Source organism: Cherax quadricarinatus, unplaced genomic scaffold, assembly GCF_038502225.1.
Source record: "Cherax quadricarinatus isolate ZL_2023a unplaced genomic scaffold, ASM3850222v1 Contig1050, whole genome shotgun sequence".
Taxonomy (NCBI): Eukaryota; Metazoa; Arthropoda; class Malacostraca; order Decapoda; family Parastacidae; genus Cherax; species Cherax quadricarinatus.
The window spans coordinates 61,377-74,184 of NW_027196076.1; the positions used below are offsets into that span (position 1 = coordinate 61,377).

A 12,808-nucleotide genomic window follows, 5' to 3' on the forward strand; every position below is an offset into this window, starting at 1 on the left:
GGAGTTCTGCAGGGAAGTGTCCTTGGTCCCCTGCTCTTCCTCATATACATCAATGATCTTCCAAACGTATCTCAACACCTGAACCCCAGTCTCTGCTGATGACACGACTTATGTCATCTCTCACCCTAATCTTGCCACCCTCAACACCATTGTTAATAAGGAGCTGATCAAAATATCGACTTGGATGACAGCCAATAAACTTACGCTTAACACTGACAAAACCTACTACATTATGTTTGGTAGCAGAGCAGGAGATACGCAAATTAACATTTAGATTGACAACACTCTAATTGCCAGGCATAATGAGGGCAAATTCCTAGGCCTATACCTCGACAACAACCTGAACTTCAGCACCCATATCCAACACATAACCAAAAAAGTATCCAAAACGGTTGGGATCCTCTCCAAGATATGATACTACATGCCGCAAACTGCCCTTCTCACACTATACCATTCACTTATATATCCATACCTCACCTATGCTATCTGTGCTTGGGGTTCAACTGCAGCAACACACCTAAAGCCAATAATAACCCAACAAAAAGCCGCAGTAAGAATAATCACTAAATCCCATCCCTGGCAACACCCCCCCCCCACTCTTCATAGATCTAAACTTACTCCCTGTTCAGTACATCCACACTTACTACTGTGCAATCTACATCTACAGGACCTTAAATTCCAATATTAATCTTGACCTAAAATGCTTTCTTGATAGTTGTGACAGAACCCACAGGCACAACACCAGACACAAATATCTCTATGACATTCCCCGTGTCCGACTAAACCTCTACAAAAATTCAATGTATGTCCAAGGCCCTAAAATCTGGAACACCCTACCTGAAAATTCTAAAACTGCAGACACATTCATCACCTTCAAAACTACCATCAGAAAACATCTTATCTCCCTGATACACCCTGTCAACTAATTACACGAATACCACCTGGTGGTTAACACTTACACTCACTCACCCATTTGACCATAAACTGAAATATGAATCTCAATCTCAAAATAATGAATCTTAACTAGACATAAGTTGGCCTGTGATACTCCAATACTGAAACTATGTATAGTGCCAAAACAAAAGCATTCACATTGCTAAACTCACAAACTAGTATTTAGTCACTTAGCCATAATACCAACTTACCTCATAATTTTGTAATATTTTAAACTTAAGATTTAATTTAAGTCTGCCCGAAATGCCTAGCCATGCTAGGCGTTCTAGTGGTACACTCTGTAACTATTATTTTACTACATGTAAACCACACAATAACCAAATTCTGTAAACTCAGCATTGTAATCCTTATAGAGAATAAACTTTGAATTTGAATTTGAACTACTCATCTGCTGACAGCTGGCCTCATACTATTATAAATACGATTGCTGTATATTATTTTATACTGACTTGAAGAAACCTGTTGTACAGGCAAAATATCTTAATAAAGTTTTACTCTGCATTTGTGTATTTTTTTTTAACACACCAGCTGTCTTCCAACAAGGTAGGATGACCTGAAAAAGAAGAAGGGGTTACTAGCCTCTTGCCCCTAGCATTTTATGACACGTATGGCTTACAGAGGAAGAATTTTTTTCTGCTTATCCATGGAGTGTCTGTTTCAACCAATACATGTATTACATAAATATAGAAGTGCTAAACCTACATGGGTTGTACAATATACATGTGTGTTACTGTGTTAGGTTTTAACCCTTAAACGGTCCAAACAAATCGACGTTCAAATTCGTAGTGCTACAAAAGTAGATCTACTTTTTTCTACATATTCTCAAATGTAGTAATAAAAAAATGTAGATAAAAATTTTTTTTACACGTTTCCAAATGTAAAACAAAAAAGAAGATCTACATTTTTTTACATACTTTCAGATGTTGAAAAAACGTATATATACGTTTGGACCATTTAAGGGTTAATAACCCTTTTGGTGTCGGTCCCATTGTACTACAGCTTTGAAAACGGTCGGTCGATCCCATAGTACTATGCCATGAGCTCAGCTCACTCAGATAAGCTGTGAGTAGTAAATTTGGGCCTAGATGTGAGAGAATGGGTCTATGCAGTAAAGGTGCACCATATAAAAAAATTCTGCAGCATGCAGGTTTAAAACAGTGACTTTGCAGTGTATTTTCCTATGGGTTTTATGGTTGTGTTCTTGGTCTCATTTGATAGAATGGAAGATAAATTACAGCAAACAGAGATTATTCTGATTGGTTTAAGAACTGAAAGTAGCTTCAAATTGAGCTCAAAGTAGTGGAAATGTTTGATTTTTGCCAATATTCCAGAGTACACAAATGACATCATTTGTCCGATAAGAGTCTAACTGGTCAGTCTAATACGCATTTAGAAATGAACTGACATTATTTATACAATTATTACAATAATGCAGTAAACTCCATAACAGTAAATCTTCCATTTTTTATGTAAATAAAAATTCAAAATGGAAAGCAAGCGTAACATAAGAGAGGCCTGGAGAGATCACTAATGAACAGATAAAATGTTATTTTAGTGTCAGTAATGTCTGCATTGTTTATTCTGGAATCTATATTGAAACTGACACTTCTTGAATTTTGTGTGAAATTGGCCAAATTACCAATTTCTGATCACTTTACTGGGTAGTTTAAATAGTTGAATGGGCAGTTTCTTGTACTCAACTGATAGAGTGAAAGACATACTAGTGAAATAGCTAAGAATTGGAACAATTGAATTGGCCTAAAATCGGACTCAAAGTGGATGAAATCGCCAATGCGTAAATATCGATGACAGCAAAATTCACGAAAGAGTAATTTTGTCAGTTTTCCATCAAATTTTGTACTTTTTGTTTCATTACCTTCAGAAAAAAGGTTCTCTACCATTTCATAAAAAAAACAATTTTTTTTTTTTAAATTTTGCAATTCTGAGAGCAGGGGGGGTCTTGACCCTGAAAGGGTTAATACTGTACTTCCAAATCCATTTAAAAGTCATAAATAATATTTATCAAACATTTGCACTGGTACAGTACTTGTCATATAGAGCAATATCCTTGTAAGACTCACCTGAAGGACAGATGCTGGTAGTAATGAAGCCAGGTCTCCGTCGTCATCATCAGACACCTCACTTGATGAAGATTTAGCCACACTAGCCACAGTGTTGTTGTTATTTACCATCCAGAATCGTCTCCATAAGCTTTCCACCATCGAAAACTGTTACACAGAAAGGAAAGACAATACAATGGACTATTATAAAAGTAATACCTTAAGCTGACTGCTTTGTGAGGAAAAATTATCTAGACATTTCATTTAATAGACTTTGAGGTAAGGGTAGTCACTAAAAACAACCGAGAAATGAAGTGGGTTATAGAAAAATATTGTGAACCACTATGTAATATTCTAGTAATGATGTGAAAATTAAACACAGAAGGAGAGATTTCTACCACTTTATTTTTCGTATGAAACTTTTCTGCTTTTTTTATATAGAATCTCAAAATGTGAGTACTGTGTACATTTTACATACTTCTTTTCTTATCTGCATTTTCTGTTTCCCTCTAATTTATTACTTTAGTATCCTTGCTGAAGCTATCTTTATTGAATAATGTTGTTCATGAAAGCAAAGTTTTGATATTGTCAGGTAGGGCTAAGATGTAATTAAATGTATTACACCAAATTTGGGGTATTATGCCAAACTTTTGTGAGTGGTTGAGAGGTATAAATACAAAAAAAAAAAGGCTAAACTGTTGAAGGCATTTTATTAAAGTTCAGAAATATAATGCTTGTACTAGAGACTTTCAATGTACATTATGGAAATAGAGAAACCTAAACGAAAGAAGAAATAAAGATATGCTTTATATGTCAGCCTCTAATTGAGGCCCTTTTTCATTGACTAGTCTTGGACTTGTCCTTCCCTTCCTTCAGCTGAAGCTTTGAGGGATTTTGAGCTTTTTCTTACTCTCACAGCCTGGCCCTGGGCCAGGCTTGTCATGCCCAGGCACTGTTTTGACCCCCTCTGGGTCTGGTGCATTCCCCTAAAGTATAATAATAATAATAAATCTTCATTGCACTATGCATTGTATTTATCCCAAGCATACTGGTGTGAAAGTACAGTGCAAGAACACTGTGGAAGACTAAAGTATAGTAGATCCATGTATAAGACACATTTCTATATCATATTTTCACGATATGACAACTGAGAAATTGTATCATGAATTTGTATAGGATGCTGTAAAAATTGTACATATAGGACAGCATTGTTGATAAAACAATTGGGTGTCTTGCAGCCATGTACAGCTCAGTAGTCAAAACCATTTCCAAACATTTCTTTATCAATAAGGAAGGATAAAATTCTTTTTTTTTTTTTTTTGTTACTATTATAATTTAGAAAAATGTTGTGAAATGTATAAGAGGCTTCAGCTAATACAACAGATGACCCACAGCTGTGTATTACTCAGTTGAGTTACATAACCATCTCCAAACACTTCTAAATCTACAAGCAAATGAAGCAAAAAATTTAAGGTAGGAAATATTCTTTCTGGCTACATTTTTTACATATTTTGTACTCATAAGACTGTGTATTAAATTTAAAGTAGTCATTGGAAGCCTTCTCCATTTTCTCTGAGAGGAGTAACATGCCCATTTTCTCTGGAAGGATAGATTGTGTACTGTGTAAAAAACAATCGTCAAACAGTATCTTACCTGAAACATTAAGTGAATTTATTTAATAACTAAGTTTTTATTCAGAATTTGGGCACACAACATATAGTTTTTGACATACAAGCAACATCATCTACAATATAAGGTTTCAAAAACTTCATTATTTTTGACAAAATAAGATATTTAAAAAAGCCTAGCATTCCTAGTAAACTTATGAACAAACCCTATTTTCCCTATGTATTTTTCAATTTTCATGGTATATTTTTTAGTAAGATGCCATTTTCAGGAATGTTAAGTACATAGCATCTTATACAAGTGTCTAAAATAATAATAATAATAATAATAAATTTATGTATTTTCTGCAGCACAGCAAAACCCCAGTATCCACTGATTCGGTATCCGTGGTTTCAGTTATCCACAGTTTACTGTGGCCCAAAAATACCTCTTAATTTTGCATAATAATGGACCCAAAGCACAGAAGTAGAGAAGCTGGCAGGTCTTCAAAGCCTAAGAGAAGCCATGAAGTGTTTCACATCATTAAAAGAGTAATAATTTATCAAACTTTATAATAGGTATGTATAGGACTTATATATAGGGTTTGCTACTATGTATTTGTGGTTTCGGTATCCATGGCAGGGGTCCTACTGTATAGAGGTAATGTAATTTACATTTAATAAAATATTGTTAAGCACAAAAGAAAGCCACTAGAATGCAGTGCATTACTGGAGGAATATGTTGTGTATCTTTATACGTATATGCTTCTAAACTGTTGTATTCTGAGCACCTCTGCAAAAACAGTGATTATGTGTGAGTGAGGTGAAAGTGTTGAATGATGGTGAAAGTATTTTCTTTTTGGGGATTTACTTTCTTTTTTGGGTCACCCTGCCTCAGTGGGAGACGGCTGACTTGTTGAATAAAAAAAAATAAAAAAAATGTATTGTGGAAGACTAACTGAAATGCAACACAAGTTAAAACATTAAGCTAAATAATACAAGAAAAACTATATAGCAACCACTCTACCAGCTAATTTATAATTCTAAAACAATGCTATGCAGTAACAAATATGATGAAAGTTAAGACACTTGTGCAACATCTGGTTATCTTTATTGTAGACGTCTACAATAAAGATAACCAGATGTTGCACAAGTGTCTTAACTTTTATCTTGTCGGTATTGTATACCTGTCTTGCACAGTAACAAATATGGCAAATTATCTTAAAATTAAACTTATATATATATAAACACCCTTCAACAGTGAATACCTAGATGCTGGTAAAAGGCTCTTGATCTCACTGTTGACAAAGGAACTGGAGCTAACTTCTCATTTTTCAGATCAAATCTGATTACTTGCCTCTGGCAAGACAGTGATAGTGTGAATAATGGTGAAAGTGTTTCTTTTTCAGGTCATCCTGCCTCGGTGGGAGATGGCCAGTGTGTTAAAAAAAAAAAAATTAATACATCGGCCATCTCCCACTGAGGCAAGGTGACCCGGAGGAAGAAACACTTTCACCATCATTGACTCTCTCACTGTCTTGCCTGAGGCATGCTGATACTATAGCTCAGATGCCCTTCCAAAATGCAGATATCCCCCACTCCTTCAGAGTGCATGTAATGTACTTCTCACCTCCAGGACTCAAGTCCAGCTAATCAGTTTCCCTGAATCCCTTCATAAAATGTTATCCTGCTCATGCTCCACCAGCTTGTCAAGTCCCAAAAACCATTTGCTTTCTAACATGCCTACACAGAAGTGAGTGGAGAAAAATATTTATGGGACTTGACAAACTGTTGGAGTGTGAGCAAGGTAGTAATAATAATAATACAGTGGTCCCCCGCTTTTCGTAGTTCCCGGCAATCGTAAAATTCGCCAATCATAGAGGTATTTTCGTATAAACATGGACTCGCTTTTCATAGGTTGACTCGCGAGTCGTAGTTCGTCCGGGACGCGTACCCACGGCGTGAGCCAGGGCGGCAGCCAGTCTGGCATTGTTTACCAGTGAGCGAAGGTCCCCTCACGTGCTCCAGCGAAATATTTCATAATATTCCATTTATTTTAGTGCTTGCAAGTACTAAATAAGCTACCATGGCTCCAAAGAAAGCTCCTAGTGCCAAGCCTGTGGTAAAGAAGGTGAGAAATATGATTGAATTTAAGAAAACCATCATTGAACAATATGAAAGTGGTACAAGTGTGGCCGAACTGTCCAGGATGTATAAGAAACCCTACACAACCTTATGTTCCATAGCGGCCAAGAAAAATGAAATAAAGGATGCTGTTGTTGCAAAGGGAGTAACTATGCTAACAAAAATGAGATCACCAGTACTGGAAGAGGTTGAGAAGTTATTATTGGTGTGGATAAATGAGAAACAATTAGCAGAAGATACTCTTATGACTTCGTTTATTTGTGAAAAGGCTAGGCAGTTGCATGAAGATTTGGTAAAGAAATTGCCTGCAAATAGTGGTGAAGCGAGTGGCCAGATTGTGTCGACAAGAGGGATTTTGAAGAATTTGGGACTGACCCTAATGAGCCTATGTCTGTTGTAAAATCAATTGTGGCACTGGGGAGTTCCATGGGATTGGATGTGAGTTTGGAGGATGTAGAAGAATTGGTGAAGACCACAATGAAGAGCTCACCACTGAGGAGCTGCAAGAGCTTCAGCAGGAAGAGCAACACATCGCAGCTCAGAATCTTGCTGCGGAGGTGGAGGAAGAGAGATGGAAGAAGGTGCCTTCTTCAGAAATTAAAGAGATTTTTACTATGTGGGGTAAGATGGAAAGCTTTATGGAGAAACATCACCCTAACAAGGTTGTTGCAAGCCAGGTTGGCAACATGTACAGTGACAAAGTCTTGGGCCATTTTAGGGAAGTGTTAAAGAGACGCCAGAAACAGAGCTCTCTCCAGTTATTTTGTGAGACAGGACTCCAGTGACTCTCAAGGTGGTCCTAGCGGCATTAAGAAACAGAGAAGAGAAGCAACCCCAGAAAAGCAAATGGTACCTGAGGTGTTGATGGAAGGGGATTCCCCTTCCAAACTATAAACAATCCACTCTCTCTCCTCCTCCAGTCTCCCATACACTAAGAAGAATCTCCAATAAAGGTAAGTGTTATGCTGTTAATGTTTCATTCATCATTTCCCATTGTATTGTTTATGTACTACATGCATATTTCATGTTAAAAACATTTTTGTTTTAATACTTCTGGGTGTCAGGAACGGATTAATTATATTTACATTATTTCTTATGGGGAAAATTGATTCGTAAATCGTAAATTTCGTTTACAGTAACGGCTCCAGGAACGGATTAATTACAAACAACGAGGGACCACTGTAATATCAAAACATGAAATTACCTGTAGATTATATATAGCTTCCAAAATAGTTTCACAATGTTCCCTGTAGAGTACAGTGAAGGTGTGAAGGTGAGGTCTTGTTACCCCGGCTGGCAGCTGTGTGGTGCCAAAATCTACTTCCCCAAACATAGGAACAGCTTGGCTAATATCACCAAGGTACTGCTGGTTTTGAAGTGTCTGAAAGATATAGAAATTCTAAATCAGAACAACTGATATGCAAGAGATTGTAATACAAAACCTAAATGACTTATGATTATGAGCAGAGTCGAAGTTTTCACATTAAGGACACTGTATTTACAAATCTGTATACTGTATTAGAAGTCTGATCAGCACAAAACTACTGGAATTATAATAAAATGGTAACCATGTCCAAGGTAAAGAACCCTTCAAAGGGGAGTCTTGATACTACTGAAGTGCTTGTCATAAATAACAAAAACGCACAATACCGTGACTGGAACGATGCACAAATAACCCGCACATAAAAGAGAGAAACTTACAACGACGTTTCGGTCCAACTTGGTCCAAGTCGGACCGAAACGTCGTCGTAAGCTTCTCTCTTTTATGTGCGGGTTATTTGTGTATAGTGCTTGTCATCCGAAGACTGGAGCTACCACTTCCTTCCTCACATTCCCCTGATGCTGTATGATCCTTCCACTCTTAGTTCTTTCCCATTAAAATGATAAACATAATACAGTCATTATATTAAGGAGGTGGTTCCTTTACTTACCTGTGGGGAAGCTTCAGCAGGGACCTGAGTGTGCGAATCATAGTGAGTGTCACTGTTCTTCTGCATACTCGATGTTACACCCTTTCCTTGTTGATTTTGTACACCCTGACTTTGTTGCTGTTGCTGCTGAAGCTGCTGTTGGCTGTTTTTCTTGACATGAGCTGCTGAGGACTGCTGCCGCAATGAGACAGGACTGCCATCGTCGTTTATATTAACGAGCGGAGATGTTGGCTTAACACGGATGCCATAATAATGATACTTGCTGTTTCCTCTGGAAGAACCAACAAAAATTAAATCTTTGTATAATAACTGCTATCACAAATTAGAAAGTGTACAAACTTTAGAGCATAGCCGTATATGGTATGAAAATAAGAATTCGTGAAGATCTGTGGAATTATTGGTCAAGAATACTTTACAAAAAATAGACACAATGCTTGACATAATGCAGAGTAATCAGGATCATGTCAGTACATTGTACTGTGCTTTCACTTGAAATGTGAAGGAAAATAGTAATGCACAAGAATAATCTGTAAGTAGTACATGGATGTACTTACAGTATTCTTCTCTCAAGGCTAAAATGTGAAAGAATTTTCTTAAATTCTGATTTGTTAATTATGCAGAATTTATAGAGCAAGGAATGTAATGTAGGAAATATATATAGTAGCAAGACAATTTTACAGATTACCATAGTTTCCGGCATATAAGGCACACGAGTATAAGAGACATATTAGATGATGTTTCCAAGCAGTTGTAACATAACTTTAGTAAACAACTGCTAAAGTGTAACACAAAGCCTACCCTTGACCCTGACCTAGAGCATATAAGGCACAGGATGATTTTTCCAAGACTTTTTTGGGGAGGAAAAGTGTGCCTTATACAGTAGGGCCACACTTTACGGCGTTTCACTTTACGGCATTCCACTAATACGAACATTTCAAATTATGACCAAAACTCGCTATGCGGCTCCCCCTACCTGACTTTCTAACATGGTCACCGCATTCCACCTGGTCTGTTTATATTCTCCGTGAGCACCGTGTTTCTCCATTATGTCTGGAAACCTTCCAAAATTTCAAGTGTTTTAGTTATTTCATGTTTTATATATACTCTGATAATTATACAGGTCTCCTTCAACATTCACGTTTTCAACTTTCACGGGCTTCACACATTCGCGAATTCCCAACCTCCAAATTCCCAGCCACCAAATTCCCAGCCGCCAAATCATATTTAAGTTTCCCGCCACCTGCGAGTCCCTACTACCCTCCCTCCGACCCCCGCAACTGGCAGCCAGCCCTCCCACCACTCAGTGTGGTGAGTGTTTTATTTGTTCATTATTTGCTATTAAACTACAGTATAAATAATGTAAACCCATTCATGACTGCATATTGGAATGGCTATTCGGACAGGTATTAGACGGTGACATCATGTGTTTACTCTTGAACACTGCAAAGAATTAAACATTTCTGCTACAGCTAATAATAACAATAGTAATAATAATAATAATAATAATAATAATAATAATAAATATGATATAATTGAAGAAGGAAATTGTACAAAAATACGAGGGAGTGGTTGACACATCGTCAGTGTGACTTTGTTTATGCAGGAGTGAACATTAGTCTCCCTGCTCTTCCAAACATTTCACAATAATTCATTGTGTTTGGTGCTTGTAGATTGAGTGTGACTGGAGTGGTAGAGGCAGTGATTGAGGCAATGGTATTTAATAACATACATGTTAATAATAATACATGTTATTAATAATATGTACTATTATTATTTATAACATATATGTTATTAAATACATACATGTTAATAATAATACATGTTTTTAATAATAACATGCACTATTATTATTTATAACATATATGTTATTAAATACCACTGCCTCAACCGCTGAATTATTGTGAAATGTTTGGAAGAGCAGGGAGACTAATGTTCACTCCATTATTATTATTATAATCAAGGGGGAAGCGCTAAACCCGGAGGATTATACAGCGCCTGGGGGGGGGGATGTGGAAGGCATTCAGGCTTAATTCGGGGAACTGGAGCACAGATCCAATTCCCTAAATCAAGAGCCCCTCACCAACATCAAGGAACCTTCCATGAGGGGAATGTTCACTCCAGCATAAACAAAGTCACACTGACGATGTGTCAACCACTCCCTCGTATTTTTGTACAATTTCCTTCTTCAATTATATCGTATTTATTATTATTATTATTATTATTATTATTATTATTATTATTATTACTACTACTATTGTATTATTAGCAATAGCAGAAATGCTTGATTCTTTGCTGTGTTCAAGAGTAAACACATGATGTCACCGTCTAATACCTTTCCTAATAGCCATTCCAATATGCAGTCATGAATGGGTTTACATTATTTATTCTGTAGTTTAATAGCAAATAATGAACAAACAAAACACTCACCACACTGAGTGGTGGGAGGGCTGGCTGCCAGTTGCGGGGGTCGGAGGGAAGGTAGTAGGGACTCGCAGTGGTGGAGGCACTGGTGGAGGCAGTGGTGGAGTATTAACATACATGTTATTAAATAACATACGTTATTAAAGCATAACATGTATATATTTAGTACAATTTACGACGTTTTCATGTACAGTGGACCCCCGCATACCGATTTTAATCCGTGCAAGAGGGGTCATTGTTATGCGAAATAATCGGTATGCGAATGAATTTTCCCCATAAGAAATAATGGAAATCAAATTAATCCGTGCAAGACACCCAAAAGTATGAAAAAAAAAATTTTACCACATGAAATATACATTTTCCTACACACAAAGAGAAGGATACATGCACAATAGTAGAGTAGTACATGCACAATATATATTGTGCATGTACTAGTCTACTAAATGAAGAATAAATGACACTTACCTTTATTGAAGATGCAGCAATGACTGATGAGACACTGTGTCCTGGGAGTGCCTTTTCCTCCTGAGTACTGTAGGTCCTGTTTGGCATTTTCTTCCAGAACAGGCCTTATCACACTGTGTATGCCACTACGATTCTTAAATCTCTCAAACCAACCTTTGCTGGCTTTAAATTCACCAATATGAGCACTAGTTCCAGGCATTTTTCCCTGTTCACCTGGGTGTTAGTCGACTTGTGTGGGTTGCATCCTGGGAGACAAGATTAAGGACCCCAATGGAAATAAGTTAGACAGTCTTCGATGACACTGACTTTTTTGGGTTATCCTGGGTGGCAAATCCTCTGGGGTTAATTGTTTCTTGGTATTCTCAATAAGCCACACCAACAACGGTGGTACAGCAGCAGCAGCAGCTGACGGTGGTACAGCAGCAACAGACGATGCTACAGCAGCAGCAGACGATGCTACAGCAGCAGCAGACGATGCTACAGCAGCAGCAGACGATGCTACAGCAGCAGCAGACGATGCTACAGCAGCAACAGACGATGCTACAGCAGCAGCAGACGATGCTACAGCAGCAACAGACGATGTTACAGCAGCAGCAGATGATGCTACAGCAGCAGCAGCAGCAGACGATGCTACAGCAGCAGCAGACGATGCTACAGCAGCAGCAGCAGCTGACGGTGGTACAGCAGCAACAGACGATGCTACAGCAGCAACAGACGATGTTACAGCAGCAGCAGACGATGCTACAGCAGCAGCAGCAGCTGACAGTGCAGCAGCAGCAGCAGCTGTACCACCAATAGTAGCGATGGTTGATTGGGGTTTATTATACAACCTGGCCAGCTCGGAGACACGCACTCCACTTTCATACTTATCAATGATCTTTTTCTTCATCTCTATTGTAATTCTCACCCTTATTGCTGTAGGGTTGGCACTAGAAGCTTTCTTGGGGCCCATGGTCACTTATTTTCCAGAAAAAGCATCGAAAACACTGTAATAATACGAAATATTCCGATTGTATGCTTGGATGTTACCGCGGAGGCTGGCTGGTAAACAATGCCACCGGCGGCACATGTGAGGCTGGCTGAGGGCGCACATTGGACGCGTCTCGGACGAAAATCGGTGAGCGGGTTTTTAAGCGGTATGCGAGGCAAAATTTTTGTGATTAAAGCAAGCGGTATGCGGATTAATCGTTATGTGATGCCATCGGTATGCGGGGGTCCACTGTATTTT

At 38.0% G+C, this 12,808-nt stretch overlaps 1 protein-coding gene across 1 annotated transcript in view; it reads right to left on the bottom strand.

The window, feature by feature from the left end:
• Positions 1 to 9,739, bottom strand: part of LOC128698163 (transcription factor RFX3) — a 43,449-nt gene extending 33,710 nt beyond the window's left edge. The window contains exons 1-4 of the mRNA XM_070080820.1: positions 9,681 to 9,739; positions 8,695 to 8,965; positions 7,968 to 8,144; positions 3,036 to 3,182 (exon numbers count right to left, since the gene is read on the bottom strand). Coding sequence (XP_069936921.1) covers positions 3,036 to 3,182; positions 7,968 to 8,144; positions 8,695 to 8,965; positions 9,681 to 9,739 — 654 coding nt within the window. The remainder of the gene's footprint in view (positions 1 to 3,035; positions 3,183 to 7,967; positions 8,145 to 8,694; positions 8,966 to 9,680) is intronic.
• Positions 9,740 to 12,808: the final 3,069 nt, after the last annotated feature.